We start from the raw sequence: 16,397 nt of genomic DNA on the forward strand, positions 1-16,397 counted from the left end.
GCTCTGGTACAGTTTTAATATTTGGAAATGCTAAAACTGATGCTGTACTATCACTTTACTATTCAGAGGGTCCATTCACAAACCATGTACAAACATAGCATTTTTAAGAACAACTTTACCTTATGGAGAAATGGAGAAAGGAAGCTTTCTTCAGCATCGTCTCCCTGTTCTTCTTTTTCTTGTACGTTGGTGTTGGTGTGGTGCTGCACTTTGTAAAGTTGTGTCTACATTTTGTTCAGATGCTGTTGTTTGACTTGCGTGATATGTTGGACAAAAAATGGCAGTAATCCTCTTGTCTTTGAAGTGGGGTGTACATATGTGTGGAAGGAGTTGCCGTTAAAATGCTGGGGATGATGTTTGGTTGGTTCGGAATTGGTCACTTGGATTTCTACTGTTATGTGGTGACATTCTACCCAATTGCTCTACAATCATATTTAAGGCAGTAGCCATTAGAACATGTGTGCCAGTTGATTGTCTTATATTTTCTCTGATATCTAGAACAGTGTCAGCAGTACATGCAGTGTTGTTCACTGGTTTATTGCCTCTGCCATTATATTTATTGTGTCCATGGTTTTTTTAGTGTTTTTTTCTTGTCTGTGTACGGAAGCATCTGCTTCTCCCACCTCGATGCCGAAAGTATTAAAAATCAGTAAAATTCATTGATGGTCAATGGGCATCCCTAGGATCAATTTTAAATTGATGTAATATAGGTCTGAATGTGCCATGCATGTGGCAAATCCATCTGGACCAGCACCATTAATAAGAAAAGTTTACAACATGGGCCAGAAACCATAGATGACTTCACATCATACATGTATTTCAAACATTCCCAAAGTAGTCACACATGGCACATGACAGGAGTATTACAGTGCAGAAACATTTAACGTGCCAAAACTGCACCCAAAGCAGTAAACAAGTGCCTCACCCAAAATGGCATCACATGGTATGGTAAACACCCCAAAACTAGGGATGCCCATCGTTGGCGTTGCCATCGATGGCAAAAGTGCAACTGGCCATCGATAGTGTTTAACTATGCAATGGATGACCATCAATGCTTTTTCATATCGATGGTCATCCATTTTCTTTGATTGATTGGTCAATCAATTATTGGGGGTGGCACTTCATGGCAGTCAGGGGCAGAGCTACACTCTGTGTCCCGTCCCTTTGGGGGGAAAAAGCAAAACTAAACTATTTGTTGAAGTTTGACATCGATGGTGGGAAACCATCTGGTTCTCCACCAACGATGACAGAACTACATTGCCCATAAACCAGTGATGTTTTTTAATCATCCATAATCAATGGCCATCACTACTCAAATCCCATGCAGGTACACATGGCACATGACAGGAGCATACATTAGATTGCCGAAATGTTTAAAGTGCCAAAACTGCACCAAAACCTATAAACAAATGTCCCACCCAAAACTGCATCACATGGCATAGCAAACACCACAAAGCCCATGCAGGTCCACATGGCACATGACAGGAGCATACATTACATTGCAGAAACATTCCTAATGTGAAAATAGAATAAACATTGCAAATCATACCATAAACCCATCCCAATGCTAAAACTATGTGAAGCTGAAAATACCATATAGCAAAAACCATACCACCACCACCACCCACAACCAAACTGGGAACACAAATTGACATTTCAGCAAAATGTAGCTTACATTAGGTTCAAATCCAGAATCTGAAAGCCAAGCGCTTCTCCACTGATTTGACATCTAGTCATTTCGTCCAGACAGCGACATTGCAAAAGTTGGATGCAAATACAAACTCGCAAAGAAACTGCGCCAAAAAAAAAAACACTCCACAAAGTAAAGTACATAAAACGACTATTCATTTTTTTAAAAATGGGATTGAATACCCCCTATGTCCAGTGCATGATATTAAAATGTCCTAATTGCGTTGGTATGAGCCTCTCTGCCAAAAAGCATGCTGGTATTTCCACAGAAGAGTGGTCAATAGTGGGAGTTACATATTTGCTATCAATTTGGAGAACATTTTTAAATTAACATTGAAATGTGTGAGTAGATATTGTTACTATAATGTACCCAAATCACATGAAGCAGACTTTAAGGCCAATTTGGCGTTGGTTCTTCCAATGAGTTAGGGTATGAGAAGGCTTTGTGTGACTGTACTAAATGCACTGATAATGACATCTACTTCTGCTAATGCAAGGATGGGGTGGTGCAGCTGCACAGACCCGTGTAACTCTGCATTGAGGTAGCGATGACCATTCGTGAGTTATCCATTAATGGTTCAAACCCATCTGTAATAGAACCATTGATGTTTTCACCCACTGATGGTCACCCCCGCTTTAGTGTTCAAAGAGCTAGCCCAGGGGCAGGGCTTCGTAATTGTAGGGGACTGATCTAGGTTCTGTGTCATGACACTAGGAGGAAAAAATAATTTGATGGTTTTGGAGGTACTTGTTTCCTAGCACGGCGCCTGTCGTGGGTGATTACATACCTTAAGTTAAGGTAACTTAAGGTATGCAATTGACGTGACCGACCCGATATTTGGCTATTTTTAGCCTTTTTTTCTGTTAAAGGAAAAAACGCATTGATCAACGCGATTTTACATAAAGAACAATGTTAAATGGGCCAATGGCCCCGATTTTTTATTGTATAGGTACCCTAATGGGTATTTTGTATGTGAAATGGCCCCCCATTGTTAACGCCACCTCAGTATTGATGCTGACCCGAAACCGTACCACGGCGCACGCCACGCTTCGGGTTGGTGTCAATACTGGGGTGGCGTTAATAATGGGGGGGGCATTTGACCCATGAGGGGGGTATGCAATGAAAATTGGGGTCTGGGGTGCATTTTACATTGACGCGATTTTTTAGGTCCCGATGCATGCAATTAAAATCGCTGGCACCGTGCTAGGAAACAAGTACCGTTTTGGATTATCCATATTGGCAAATATTAGTTACAGTTGGTCATAGACCATCAATTTCAAATCATCGATGGTTATCCCTACATGATACATGGAAAAATCTGCATTTGTTTTCATGTGATCACCTTATGTGTTCATCAGAATCCATTCCTAATCATCAGAGGTGCCCCCGACTACAATACATAGGAGAAAACCCAACTACAGACTCAATACCAAGTGCCACTATTAAATATTTTATAATAAAAATGTCACAATAAATGTATTAAAATACAACTAGACCAATAGACCATAACTGCATCCAACTGACATCTGTTACAGCAATATAGTCCAATTGCGCATGTGCAGGTGTGCTGTACTGCCTGTGAACATTGCTACCCTACATCACCAGTAGTCTGGAAGACCCGATTCGTACTCTATCATCTTCTGGGGCGGAAAACCCAAACCTTCCTCTCACTCAACGCTCTATGGTAGGCTGCGGATGCCCTTACTGAAAGACACTTCCTGGCAGCCCGGTGTGGTGTACAGAAGGCACCGGAAGTAGAAGAGAGATTTCAATCACTGAATAATCTCGTGCGCTGCACTGCACACTGCTGCCGGGACCGTACAGCCACTGGTTCCTGTCACTGCAGAGCCGTTCAGACACGGCCACAGCCCGGGTACGTCATACACAGGCTCTTCTATAATCTGACGCTTGGTGACAGTAAGATATCATGACAGTGTTACGGTGCCATAGCCCATAGGTGTATGAGCGCCAAACCGCATCCCGGTTTAGCAGCCGCTGGATCTCCTGATCAACTACAGTTCCCAGTACAACTTGCCATTTTACGGTTTAAAGCTGTGCTCAGCGAAAACAGCGTAATCTATGTAATGAGCTTCCCACCAGGGGGGTAAAATCTATTAAAATGAATTTATTTGCGTGTGTGAATATATTTATATATATATATATATCTACTTTAAATAACATCAGTGCAGTACTGCACTCCTGCTTTATGCTACATCACCAGGACTGACAAAATCGTTACCCCCACCCTACAGATTATAAGGGGAAGCCACTGACCTGAATGATCTAGCTAGATATAAGTAGTGCTACCCAGGCAGAGAAAGTGGGGTTGGGCAGAGGAGCAGAAGTGGCATCAGGAGAGCCAGACCAGAAGGAGCTGCCCCTTCTGTGTGAACTAAATAGATGCATGAGTAATAGATCAATGTCCTGGTTGATTATTACTGTTTAAGCCCAAACAAACACTGCACCTTCCCCAACCAGCTCTGCTTTCTGGGTAAAGGGAATTGCTGGCGGGTGGCACTACCACTAGTGTTTATTAGCAGATTTGCCACTAGGGAATCCAGTCCTGCGCTGGCCCTAGGAAACTGCCTATGTTGCCTAGCCATAAATCCGCTGCTGGTTCTGAGGCAGTTTGGTTATGAACTTGGGCCAGTTTAGCCTATAGCAGTGGTTCCCAACCTGGGGTACTCTGCAGACCAGTTGGGGGTACTTGAAAATAATATTGGTAATGGCGGAAGATAAAAAAAAGGTTTTTGATGGCAGAAGAAGACCCATTGCTATGGAGAAGAACCATGTTGTGTCACTTATGGTTCTGTCTTCAGTGTCATCAGTGTTTCCTGGTGCTTTTGCCTGACTAGCAATCCACTGGGAGCTGCCCATGCTGCCCTCAGACATCAGCAATCATCTTCCCTGCGCTGACACAGGTGGAGGAAGTAGCGGCATTAATCCTACAGGTGTAAGTGGGAACCCTGGAGACAATACACAACCAGCGGCCAGACAAGGAAGGGCACGATTCCTGTCCGCTACTCCTTAATATAAGGACATGCTTAAGGATAGGCATGCCGCTCACTTCCACTCCACTCATAAGTACTGTCTATATTTTAAATTGAGAGGAGGGGTACTCATCAATGGAAAGCCTAATCAAGGGGTACGGGAGAGAGAAAAGGTTGGGAACCACTGGCCTATAGGGTGGAGGAGAAAGTAGGGTACAGCAACATGAAATTGCATTAATTATAAACCCAAATTATGTGGTGGAATGGGCTCTGATTAGTAGTAATATTTAAATAACTGATTTTTATTTTGTTTTCATTTATATTAAACATAAATTTGATCAGTTCCATCTTTTAAAATGCTGTACTTTTTTTTACCAATAAAATATAAAATATTGTATTCTCTATTAACTTTAACAGTGTTTACAAAGATGTCTTCAGATTCGAAGAAGAGGAAACCAAAAGTGATCCGGAGTGAGGAAGGAAAGAGAAGTCGTCATGAAGAGCAGGTAACCAACTATGACTAAACGGTTTTAGGTATTGGAAATTACTTTTAACATTAGAGATGTAAAAATATAAGCTAATAGCAAAACACGCTTTTAAGATTTTGTAGTTTAACATTTTTACTTTCCTTGCATTATTTTTATTTCCATAAAGGAGGGTAGATATTACAGTGAGGAAGCTGAAGTGGATTTAAGAGATCCAAAGAAAGATTACATCCTTTACAAGGAAACCTGTGAAGATTTGCAGAGGCTTATGGCTGAAATCCAGGATCTTAAAAGCAAGGGCAGCAAAGAAGTGGTGAGTGTTTTGGTGTGGCAGGAATAGAACCTTTTCAGGTTTCTACAGTGTTTTTTAAATCATAGTACTCTTTGGCCGATATCTGTTTACCCGTGATCATCAATAGCAAGTAATTGGCTTTCTGCGAGCTATCCAATAAGCTGGCACGAGCAAGCAAATCGAAGTCCCACAAATCCCTATTTTTAGCAAAAACAGGGCTACAGCGGTCAAAAACATACAGGTTTCGCTGGACCTGTTTTTGGGAGAAAATATGTATTTTATCATGCAATATAATTGGATAGGCTGATCTAAAAGAAAAAAATCTCAGCTAAACATCAAGAAAAATAGTGAAGTTGATTGGGTGTTATTGGATACCCCTTTTTGACTTAGAACACTGACTGGGTTTGGCAGCTTGTTCACTACACATTGCAATTTCTCTGAAAACCTCTGAGAACCCCTGCCATAGGTATATTAGCTGCAGCTTCCTTTTTATCATTGTTCTTGAAACGGGACAGTCAAGATTAGATGTAATAAACCAATGTGTTTGTTTTGCAATCAGCAACTTTTCAAATCAGTGTTTTTTTAATTCAGGTTCAACCAAATATAATGCAGAAGGTCAGTAGTGTTTAACCACCCTATACATGTGGAATTAAGAGCGTGACCACATACCCAATAGTGGTATATCTATCTTATAAAATGGTCCCTGTAAAAAATAGCCCTATATGAGATGATGTAGGGTGAAACAGATACAGAATAGGAAGAAAAATCAGTCCTGTTCATTTTCTTTAAACAGTTCATCATTGCCTTAGTCATCTTTGGTAAGAATTGATGTCCAGGTTCTTTGAGTTCTGTAGTCATTTTTTTTTATGTTTCTGTAAAAAGATGTGTATGTCAGACAGACCAGGGATGTGTTCCTTTTCTGTGAGTAGTGTATGTGAATGATGCTTTTGTATACAGTTGAGGAGTGATACAGCTGTGGCTATGTGATGGGGTTTAGTTGACAGTTGGAAATAGTTCTTATGTGCGATTGTTGGGGGATGCACGATCGTGATCTTTTTTTTGACCAATCATGTTAGTGAAAATTGAACAATTAATTATTTATATCCATCCAATGGTTTATTGAAGAGAAAAGTGCAATATAGGTTTATTGGAAACATATGTATGCAATGATGGATAATTGTTTATAGTTTTTTTTTTTTTTTTTCAAATATAATAATATTTTGCATTTTTCTCTGTAAATACACTTTATGGGAAAAATGATTTGACCACACCTGTTATTGAATTCAATTGTATACCCCCCAGTGACGGTGCCACACGTCGCTATCACCTGACTAGATCTTCACTTCATGCAGTCAAAATCTAGTTATCGCCAGTGTTCTCTAACCAGAGAACCGTGGTCTGCATGTATCGCTCAGCACACATTGCAGTGTGCCGTATCAGTCCACGGGTGCTGCCATGTGTGCCGTATCAGTCCACGGGTGCTGCCATGTGTGCCATATCAGTCCAGGGGTGCTGTCATGTGTGCCGTATCAGTCCAGGGGTGCTGTCATGTGTGCCGTATCAGTCAAATTGTGATTTAAAGTTTTTATGATTTAAAAAAAGAAAAAGTACAGATCCAAAACCCAAAAGAGTGGTTTTGGCAAAACCAATACAGATCCAGATCCAAACCCAAAAAGTGTCCGGTGCACACCCCTAGTTCTAAATGCTGGAACAGATTTTATTAACTACTAGTACTTGTAGGCTAAGTAAATTGTGGTACAATGATGTTGTAATCAACCTTACAGTTAGATATTTTGCAGTTTACTTTGAGTTCTTTTCATCCGCTCTGTTGGTGGTGTTTGCGAGTAAAGGCCCATACACACTGGGCAGTTTTGAGCTGAAAGCGGATAACTTTTTCAGCTGCTTTCAGCTCAAAAGCTGCCCAGTGTGTACAGCCCAGCAATGAATGCTGAATCGCGGTCCCGCATCGTTGTCAGCTGCCGCCGCTTATCTCCTGCTATGAAAAGTCATCCATCCCCAGGAAAACCGCTTACACAGTGCTACATCGCTCAGTGTGTATGCACTGAGTGCTTTTCAGCCCAGCGATTTTTTTTTTTTTTCCTCATCATCCCTGAAAGGGTGAAAGTACTCATGCAATTTTAGCTTGATCCTCTCCTTACTTGTCAACCCATGTTAGGAGAATATAATTGGCAGTTGCAATGATTGGCTATAAAGATAACACATTGTGATTGGCTGAAGTGCATACTACTACTGAGATCGAGTTATTCTGTATTGTGTTATATTTGCCGTATATTTTTCATATGCTGTTATCTAAAACCTTTCAAGAAAGCGTTTTTAGGGAGAAAAACATATAAATACAAATAAACAAGCCACACAGTTATGTAACCAAGCAGTAATATTCTATTCCAGGGGTTCTCAAACTCGGTCCTCAGGACCCCAGTTCACGTTTTGCAGGTCACCCGACAGGTGCATTCATTACAAGATCCACAGGTGGAGCTAATTATTTCACTTGTGATTCTGTGAGGAGATCTGCAAAACATGCACTGTGTGGGGTCCTTGAGAACCTGTGTTGTGGTCTTCCAATTTATTTAATTTTTTTCTTAAGATGACATTAGAATCTTAGGTAACTTTGCTCTCTTTAAGGCTCCAGAGATTGAAGAAAAAAAGGTCCAGAGTTGTGTGCACTTTATGACCCTAAAGAAACTAAACCGCCTTGCTCACATTCGCCTAAAGAAGGCTCGAGACCAAACCCATGAGGTAAATGTCCGTTTTCCCAAACTTCTCCCATACCTTTGCCTTCAGTGTAGATTTTGTCCTGTCGCACCTTATTTTAACTGTTAATGCTTTTTTATTTTTCTCCTTTTACATAGTACTAGAAATGGAACCATAAATCTTGCTTTGTGGTTTTGTTAATGCTTAATGGTGGTGTAGATCCACTATTGCAATTACCAGTTGAGTTGCCTTTTTCCTTTGACCAAACCATACATATCTATTTTTTGTTTGGTTGCGGACCTGTCATTTTGAAGTAATGTAGTTTCGAGTTTACATTTTATTTTTTGAATTTTTTGTATTGGTTTTTGTTTTCTCTTTCAGGCCAAACAGAAGGTGGATGCATATCATCTGCAGCTGCAGAATTTGCTGTATGAAGTCATGCATCTTCAGAAGGAGATCACCAAGTGTCTGGAATTCAAGTAAGATTATGAGGCTTACAGAAATGTCTACCTTCCTCTTTTATGGTTTATTGGTGTTCATGCTGGCTTTCACTTTAAAAGTATTTCATGTGCATATTCTAAATTCAGAGATACAACTTATATCATGAATTATAAATTAGCTTTATGAAAATCGTCATCACATTAAGTTTCTTCAGCTTTACCATGTACATTTGTGGAAGTATTTACCAAGATTTGTAATGTTACGCGTATTTTATACACAGGTCAAAACATGAGGAAATTGATCTGGTGAGTGTGGAAGAATTTTACAGAGAAGCTCCTCCAGGGATCAGCAAGGCAGACATTACTTCCACTGACCCCCACCAGCAAACACTGGCACGTCTGGACTGGGAGCTTGAACAGAGGAAAAGGTTAGACATTTTCTCTAGTAGTTATTGAATTTCAAAATGTAGTTTCTGCTTATTACAAAGAAAATTGATATGTCACATTTCATCTGCCGCGACCTGCCAGCTGGTATTAGAATAGATGAAGGCTTTGACTCCTTCATTGCAAATTGCTTTCCAGTATTTTCTGTCCAGTGTTCTCTACAGCTCAACCCTATCTTTTTCTTGAACATGGGAACCATGGACATTGCATTTTAACACTTATCCAACATTTGATTGATTGCTGGGGACCTTCATTATGTTGATACCCCCAACATTAAATCTTTCTTTAACCCACCTTACTTTCTTCTTCTCTCCCATTTCTGCTACTCTGCACCCCACTATTATTTTCTGCTGGCCACAATTCCACTCCTTCTCTCCACAATCTTAACACACCTTACTATATAAAGAGAATCCTTATATCTGTATCTTACATGGTCGACTTTTCTGTTGATTACTGTTTTTTTGTGTTCCCATGTTTTGTCTAAATTTATTTTTAACACATTTAGGGGGTATTCAGTGTTTACCCTTATCTCCAATCCATGAAAATAGCAGCCATTTCCAAGCAGAATAGAATTTGCGGTACTTGTTTCCTATCTGGGCGCCCACTAAGTTAATTGCGCACCATGCTATTCTCCGTAGAGAAATCGGATCGCATCGCATCGTACACATACACGATATTGAACGATGCGATGCGATGCGATTCGATTTCCCATAGGAAACAATGTTAAATGGCTCAATTTAGCCAAATTATCATAGGAACAATAGTAAATGGGCCAAAAACACCCCTGAACATTGAAATGTCCCCCCAAAAGTAGTTGACGCCACCCCGCCATCAACGTGAACCCGAAGCGTGGCGAGCGCAGCGAGCCCGCGAGGGGCGGCGGTACGCGTCCTCCGACCTTTTCATGCCCTACTATCCACGTCGGCGTGGAGTGAGAATAGAATAGTGTGGCGAGCGCAGCGAGCCACCGAGCCCGAAGCGTGGCGAGCGCAGCGAGCCCCGCGAGGGGACGCGGATACCTTCACAGGTAAACGCGTCCCTTCGCGGGCTTCCCAGGTGTCCGCGTCGCCCGCGAGGGGACGCGTATAACTGTGAAGGTATCCGCGTCCCCTCGCGGGGCTCGCTGCGCTCGCCACGCTTCGGGCTCGGTGGCTCGCTGCGCTCGCCACACTATTCTATTCTCACTCCACGCCGACGTGGATAGTAGGGCATGAAAAGGTCGGAGGACGCGTACCGCCGCCCCTCGCGGGCTCGCTGCGCTCGCCACGCTTCGGGTTCACGTTGATGGCGGGGTGGCGTAAACTACTTTTGGGGGGACATTTCAATGTTCAGGGGTGTTTTTGGCCCATTTACTATTGTTCCTATGAGAATTTGGCTAAATTGAGCCATTTCACATTGTTTCCTATGGGAAATCGGATCGCATCGCATCGTTCAATATCGTGTATGTGTACGATGCGATGCGATCCGATTTCATTACGGTGCCGTACGTAGAAAAACTGGGCGCCCAGATAGGAAACAAGTACCGAATTTGCATTCGATCTATTCTAAATATATATATATATATATATATATATATATATATATATATATATATATATATATATATATATATATATATATATATATATATATTTTTTAGAAAAACACTCAAAAAAATTAAAAAGACTTAAGGTGCCCATACACTGTGCGAGAGTGCTGTGCGATGCGCGTTCCCATCACACAGCACATAAAGTCTGTGCAGCCCATGCTTTTTGAACTAGGTCCTGATCACATCGCATGCGATTTGATCTCATTGAAATCTCACGGTAATATTTGATAGTGTATGGTCACCTTAAAATCCATGAATCCATGTTGTTTTGTGCGAAAACGTCCTCTAACTCGCAAATTTAGTGGCAGTTTCGCCAAATGTAGATTTATTTTCAAAAAGCCGAATCTGTCCCCCCCCCCCCCTTAGTGGGAATTTAATATCTATCAATTTATTGTATACAAGCTGGAGAATCTAGTGATAATGTACCCTTTAATTCGGTGTTCATATACTGTACATATATTTATGTACGGTAGTTGTGTGTGTTTAGTAAGTAGACATGAACACATTGTACAATGAATGTATAACTGTGTATGGGTTTTACTGGTGTGCTTGTGTTGTTACCTCTTTCTTACAAAATAGCTTGTCTGGCCTATAACATGTTCTTAGTATTTTATGCATGAATGACATACTCCAATTCTTCTGTTAGGTTAGCAGAGAAATACAAGGAGAGTTTGGCCAGTAAGGAGAAGATTCTGAAGGAGATAGAAGTCAAGAAGGAATATTTGAGCAGTCTGCAACCACAGCTGCACAGCATTATGCAGGTAATATACTGCAGCAATTTTACCTGAGATGGTCTTTATATCGGGTAACAGGGGAAGGAAGTATAGGCTGTTAATATATTTAGTTGTAATTGATACCCAAGGCACAGTAAATGCAAGGCATAACATAGTGATTCACCTTTTTGTACAAGTTAGCTTAATTTGTCATGGCATTTCTTTGTAATGACAATAGGTGGTCAGTTTTCTTTACCTCTGGACATATATCATAATGACCTGTAGGTGGCACTCTAACTATTACCTCCTAACTACTACCTCCTTGCATTAATTCATCGTCTACTGAGAATACATACGGATGACGACAGACTTGGCACCAAGGAGTAAAATGTGCAGCCCAGGCTCCCCCTCCCCATACCCCCGCACCTGGGCTCTTCAATTTTTTTCCTTTGTGCCTCCAGTATCTTAAGGCCCTATTAGTTTTTATTTTTAAAAGTTATTATTTTTAAAATTTTTGCTCAGGAGCCAGCCCGCGACTGCTGCGTGGCTGCTTCCTGGGACTGGGGCCGGCGCGCTGTCCTTCCAGGCCAGACCTGCTGGACGCTTCTACCGCACACAGAGGATGCCGCATCCAGTCCCAGGTAAGCGGGTCCCCTGACAGACCGTGTGGGGTGGTAGGGACGATGGTGACATATCCGCTTAGCGGCTTAAGTCGCCGGACCCTAGCAGTGGTTCCCTGTTATTTCAGCGCAGTCACTAGCCAATCGGGGAAGCATTTTAGTGCAGGGGCCCTGTATGCGGTCCCTGGAGGATCCAGGAGGAGCCCGGGTTATTCTTCCAGCTCCCCACCTCCAGGCTCAGTGCAGGTGCCTGCTAAGGTCTTCCTGGGGAAGCTTTTTTCCACCCCTCTCAGCATTTGGGCGTCATTGCTCTGCACCGCTGCCAGAGAGAAGCGTGCCCATACCCTCATGCTCCATAGGATCCCTGGCCCAGGTTTGCATCTCTATACCACACTGCTAGTATGTGTATAGAGCTTGGTGTGCCTCTGCTTCTTTTACTGCCTGTGTAAGTGTTACTTTCACTCTTAAACAGAAACTGCCCAGGCTTTGTGCTCCACTTATAACTTTTATCTGTGGGCACATCAGAAGCCTTTTACTTACCAATTTGCCTTTATCTTTTCTTTTATCTGTAGTAGATACGTTGTTGTCTACTAAGGGGTCCACTACAAAGGTTCCTCCTAAGTCCTCACCTAGGGATAAAAATGCTCCTATGCTGTGAGCTTATACGTACACTTCATGTAAAGAGAATTTCTCCTCCCTAGACCAGGATCATACTGGCCTGTGTCACCGTTGCTCTGCTGGGGACTCGGCCAACCGCCCCTCTGGGACTGCCCTGTCGGTGGACCCATCCTGGGCAGCCTTCCTATCCTTAGCTATGAGGGACCTGGCCTCTCAGTTGGCAGCTCCTAGGACACCAGTGCAGGCGATTGCTTCTCCTAATGCTCATCCTGCAGATTATTCCCATGTGCCCTTATCTGAGCCAGCCTGGGTTCAGAGTCTGTCCTCCTCTATGCTGGTATTAGTGCAGGTTTCCAGCTCTTTACAGCATTTACTGGTCCCTCCGGGGCTTGTTGAAGGTTTCTCAGAACCCTAGGCAAAACTTCAACCTACTGCAACCCCCCCCCCCCCCCCCCATACTGCCAACAGAGTACAAGTAGGAGGGGGAAGTTCTGAACGCCTTTCGTTTGTGGATTCTATTCGTGAAGCCTCCACATAATTGGGGGAGGCGGCCTTAGATTCAGCAAGAGCTATCATCTAAGATTTAGGAATCTTTAGGGGAGCACATAGGGTACTCTGGTTGCGAACATAGAATGCTGACACTGACTCCAAGAAGGCCCTAGAAGCCCTTCTTTTTTCTGAGAATGTCTTAATTGGGCTGGAGCTGGACAAAATTGTAGCCACGTCTAATACAACCTTTTTACCATCCGTTCCTTCTGAAAATCTGTCCGCTGTCCATTCGGCCAAGGTTCATCCCCAGCACGTCCAGACCTAGTTACCCAGGTCTACTCTCTTTTCGGGATCTCCTCCAAGTCGTTTCTTCGCCTTCCATGAGATATGGAAAAAGCGTTTGCACTTTCCCAGGCAGTACAGGCCCTACTAGTTGAGCCGGGTACAGAAATTCAGAATGGAATCCCTTCACACCATTATGTAAGCATTGGAACCGGGACTTTGGTGTCCCTGGACATCAAGGATGCATAATTCTATGTGCCACTTCGCTTGGACCAGCAACAGTTTCTACGCTTTGTGATTAAGGACCTCAATTTTCAATTCCACGCCCTTCCCTATCAGACTCTCCACGGCCACTTGAATCTTCAAAAAGATAATGGCAGCCTCCCTTCGTGTTCAGGATGTCCACAAATTACCATATCTAGATGACCTCCTACTCCTGGCACAATCCCAGGAGACTATTTGCCAGAATCTGCAAATGATTCTGGATCTGCTTTATTCCCATAGGTGGCTGGTTAATTGGCGCAAATCTGGTTTAAACCTGTGTCAGTCTGATTCATCTGGGTGCTCATCTGGACTCTTTAACACAGTGAGTTTACCTTCCACAGGAAGAGGCTCTGTCTTTTCAGGCTGTCTTACAGGATTTCCTTAAACACCGCCGATTGTCTATCCACTTTTGCGAGGATCCTAGGAAAGGTGGTTTCTTGTTTCAACATGGTGGAGTTTGAGCAGCGGCACTCTCGTCCTCTGAAGCTGGAGATCCTGGAACTGCTTTCCTTGAACCCTGCAGTCTCAGACCATTCTCTTCCCCAGGGAAGTGTGAATTTGATTCCAATGGTGGCTCCGTACATCGAATCTTCTTCAAGAGCACCCGTTTTCTATCCAAACTTGGCTGGTGATAACCATGGATGCCAGACTACTGGCTGGGGTGCTGTCTTGTGCAGCCACTCCTTCCAGGGCCTGTTGGTCGTGGGAGGAATTCCCGCTCTAAATTAATGTCCTGGTACTCTGGTTCAGAAGAGTGCGGTCAAAGTGCAGACAGACAACGCCACATCAACCATCAAGGAGGCACCAGGAGCCGGCTCATCATGAGGGAGGTGACTTGGATACTAGTTAGTATGGAGTGCCATGTACTTGCCCTCTCCGCCGTCTACATCCCAGTCATAGAAAACTGGAAGGCTGACGTTGGGAGGACATTCAGGTGAAAGAGTGGGCACTCCACCCAGAAGTGTGTTAGGCTCTCGGCGGCCGCTGGGGACACCCAGAGATAGACCTCATGGCCTCCCGATCCAATCAAAAGCTACCTTGCTATAGATCTCGCACAAGGGATCCAGGCACGTTTATAGTGATCGCACTGTCTGCTTCTTGGCCGTTCACACTGGTGTACATGTTTCCTCCAGTGGCCCTTCTGCATCTTCTTTGATGCATCAAACAGAAATCACTGGTGGTCATTCACATAGCCCCCAACTGGCTGAGGAGGGCATGGTACGCGGACTTTCTGTCCTTGTCCATAACCCCTCTATGGTCTCTTCCTTTGTGTCCAGATATCCTCAGCCTAGGGCTGTGTCTTCACCCAGACCTTCGGAGATCCTAAGGGCTAAAGGGTTTTCTCTGGCAGTCATTAGGATCTTTGTCTGTGCGGGTCTATTTTGGAGTTTGGCAAACCTTTTACTCGTGGTGTTCCTCAAGGGGTTTTGACCCACAAGTGTTCCTCCTCACACGGATTTTGGTGTTTGAGCCACTGAATACAGTGGATCTGCATTGGCTTTCTTGGAAGACTCTCTTCCTCTTGACTATAGCATTGGCACGCTGGGTTTCTGACCTCTCTGCCTTGTTACATGTTTCTCCCTAATTGATCTTCCATCCTCATGGGGCAGTGCTTCATATACTCCTTGACCATCTCTTCGAAAGGTGTATCACATTTCCGTGTAACTAAAGAGATCGTGGTTCCAGCCTTTTCTATCTCAGTGGACTAGCAGGATTTTTTTGGGTGTTATCAGGGCGTTGCAAGTATGTTTGCCGGGCTAGAACTGTATGGAAATCTGATTTTTTATTTGTATTGTACGATGCAAAAAAAAGAGGTTGGCTGGCGTCCAAGCAGTTTTTAACGCAGTGGTTGTGCCTTACTGTCAGGCCTACTTGCTAGCTCAGCTATCGGTTCCGGTGTCCACTAGTACTTACTGTACTCGCTCTGTGGTGCCGCCTTGGGTGGCCTGTCAGGGGGCCTCTGCGGAGCAGTTTTGTCATGCACACGCATGGACCTTGGCTCACACTTTTATTAAGTTTTATCAGTTTGACAATTTTGCTTCAACGTTGTGTCCTATCTGCAGCTCCCGAGCGTTCCCTCACGTCTGTTCCAGTGTCCACCATTTGTATGAATGAAAAAAAATGGATTTCTCCTTCATCCACTAGGTGTCACTGGAGTTACACTGGGGGAATAGAAGGCGACCACAGGGAGCATGGGCACTTTAAATAAAAGATTAGAGTGGCTAACTCCTCCCCTTCTACTTCCCCTCCAGGTCAGTCTTAGTTTGTGCCCGAAAGGGAGCGGACACACACTAGTGTGCTCTCAGAGCACATAAGAGATTTTTTAATCATGCATGGTTTTTACACTGCGCAGAGGACAGGCAGATAGCGATACACTATCTGCCTGCTACGTGGGAGCCTGCCGGAGGGAACCGGCCGCCTCCATGGTGGACGCGCCCGGATCCCTGGCTGCTGAGACCACCGTCTCGGGAGGCAACGGGCGCTGCCCACCAAAGCACGCCGCGGTCCTCCCCCAGCCTTACCGCCGACGGCAGGCGAGTTGTAAGTATTCCCTGCCACCGCTGCTAGCGGCGGTGGTCAGGGTGTATTAGGAAATGGCGGCAGCAGAGGGTTTTTCAAGCCTGGCGCCGGAGAAGCGAGAGCTGCCGGGCGGGGGGCGGAGCTACCGCTTGGTACTCCCAGCAGCCCCGGCTATCCCCAGCGCTCTGAGACACGCGCGGCGGCCATCTTTTTTACACTGGCGCCGCTGCGATACAACTGTGGGAAGCTC

The 16,397-nt window shown here is 43.9% G+C and overlaps 1 protein-coding gene across 3 annotated transcripts in view; it reads left to right on the forward strand.

Moving 5' to 3' along the window:
• Nucleotides 1-3,369: 3,369 nt before the first annotated feature.
• Nucleotides 3,370-16,397, forward strand: part of THOC5 (THO complex subunit 5) — a 38,896-nt gene continuing 25,868 nt past the window's right edge. Inside the window, exons 1-7 of one of the 3 annotated variants that reach the window (XM_083145342.1) lie at nucleotides 3,370-3,563; nucleotides 5,098-5,186; nucleotides 5,335-5,478; nucleotides 8,101-8,214; nucleotides 8,551-8,648; nucleotides 8,891-9,037; nucleotides 11,288-11,402. In XM_083145342.1, coding sequence (XP_083001468.1) covers nucleotides 5,109-5,186; nucleotides 5,335-5,478; nucleotides 8,101-8,214; nucleotides 8,551-8,648; nucleotides 8,891-9,037; nucleotides 11,288-11,402 — 696 coding nt within the window. In that variant the 5' untranslated portion in view covers nucleotides 3,370-3,563; nucleotides 5,098-5,108. Of the gene's footprint in view, nucleotides 3,564-5,096; nucleotides 5,187-5,334; nucleotides 5,479-8,100; nucleotides 8,215-8,550; nucleotides 8,649-8,890; nucleotides 9,038-11,287; nucleotides 11,403-16,397 lie in introns of all 3 variants that reach the window. The other 2 variants (XM_083145352.1, XM_083145346.1) reach the window with 2 other exon arrangements.

The sequence above is a fragment of the Crinia signifera genome, chromosome 1, assembly GCF_055691185.1.
Source record: "Crinia signifera chromosome 1, ASM5569118v1, whole genome shotgun sequence".
NCBI lineage: Eukaryota > Metazoa > Chordata > Amphibia > Anura > Myobatrachidae > Crinia > Crinia signifera.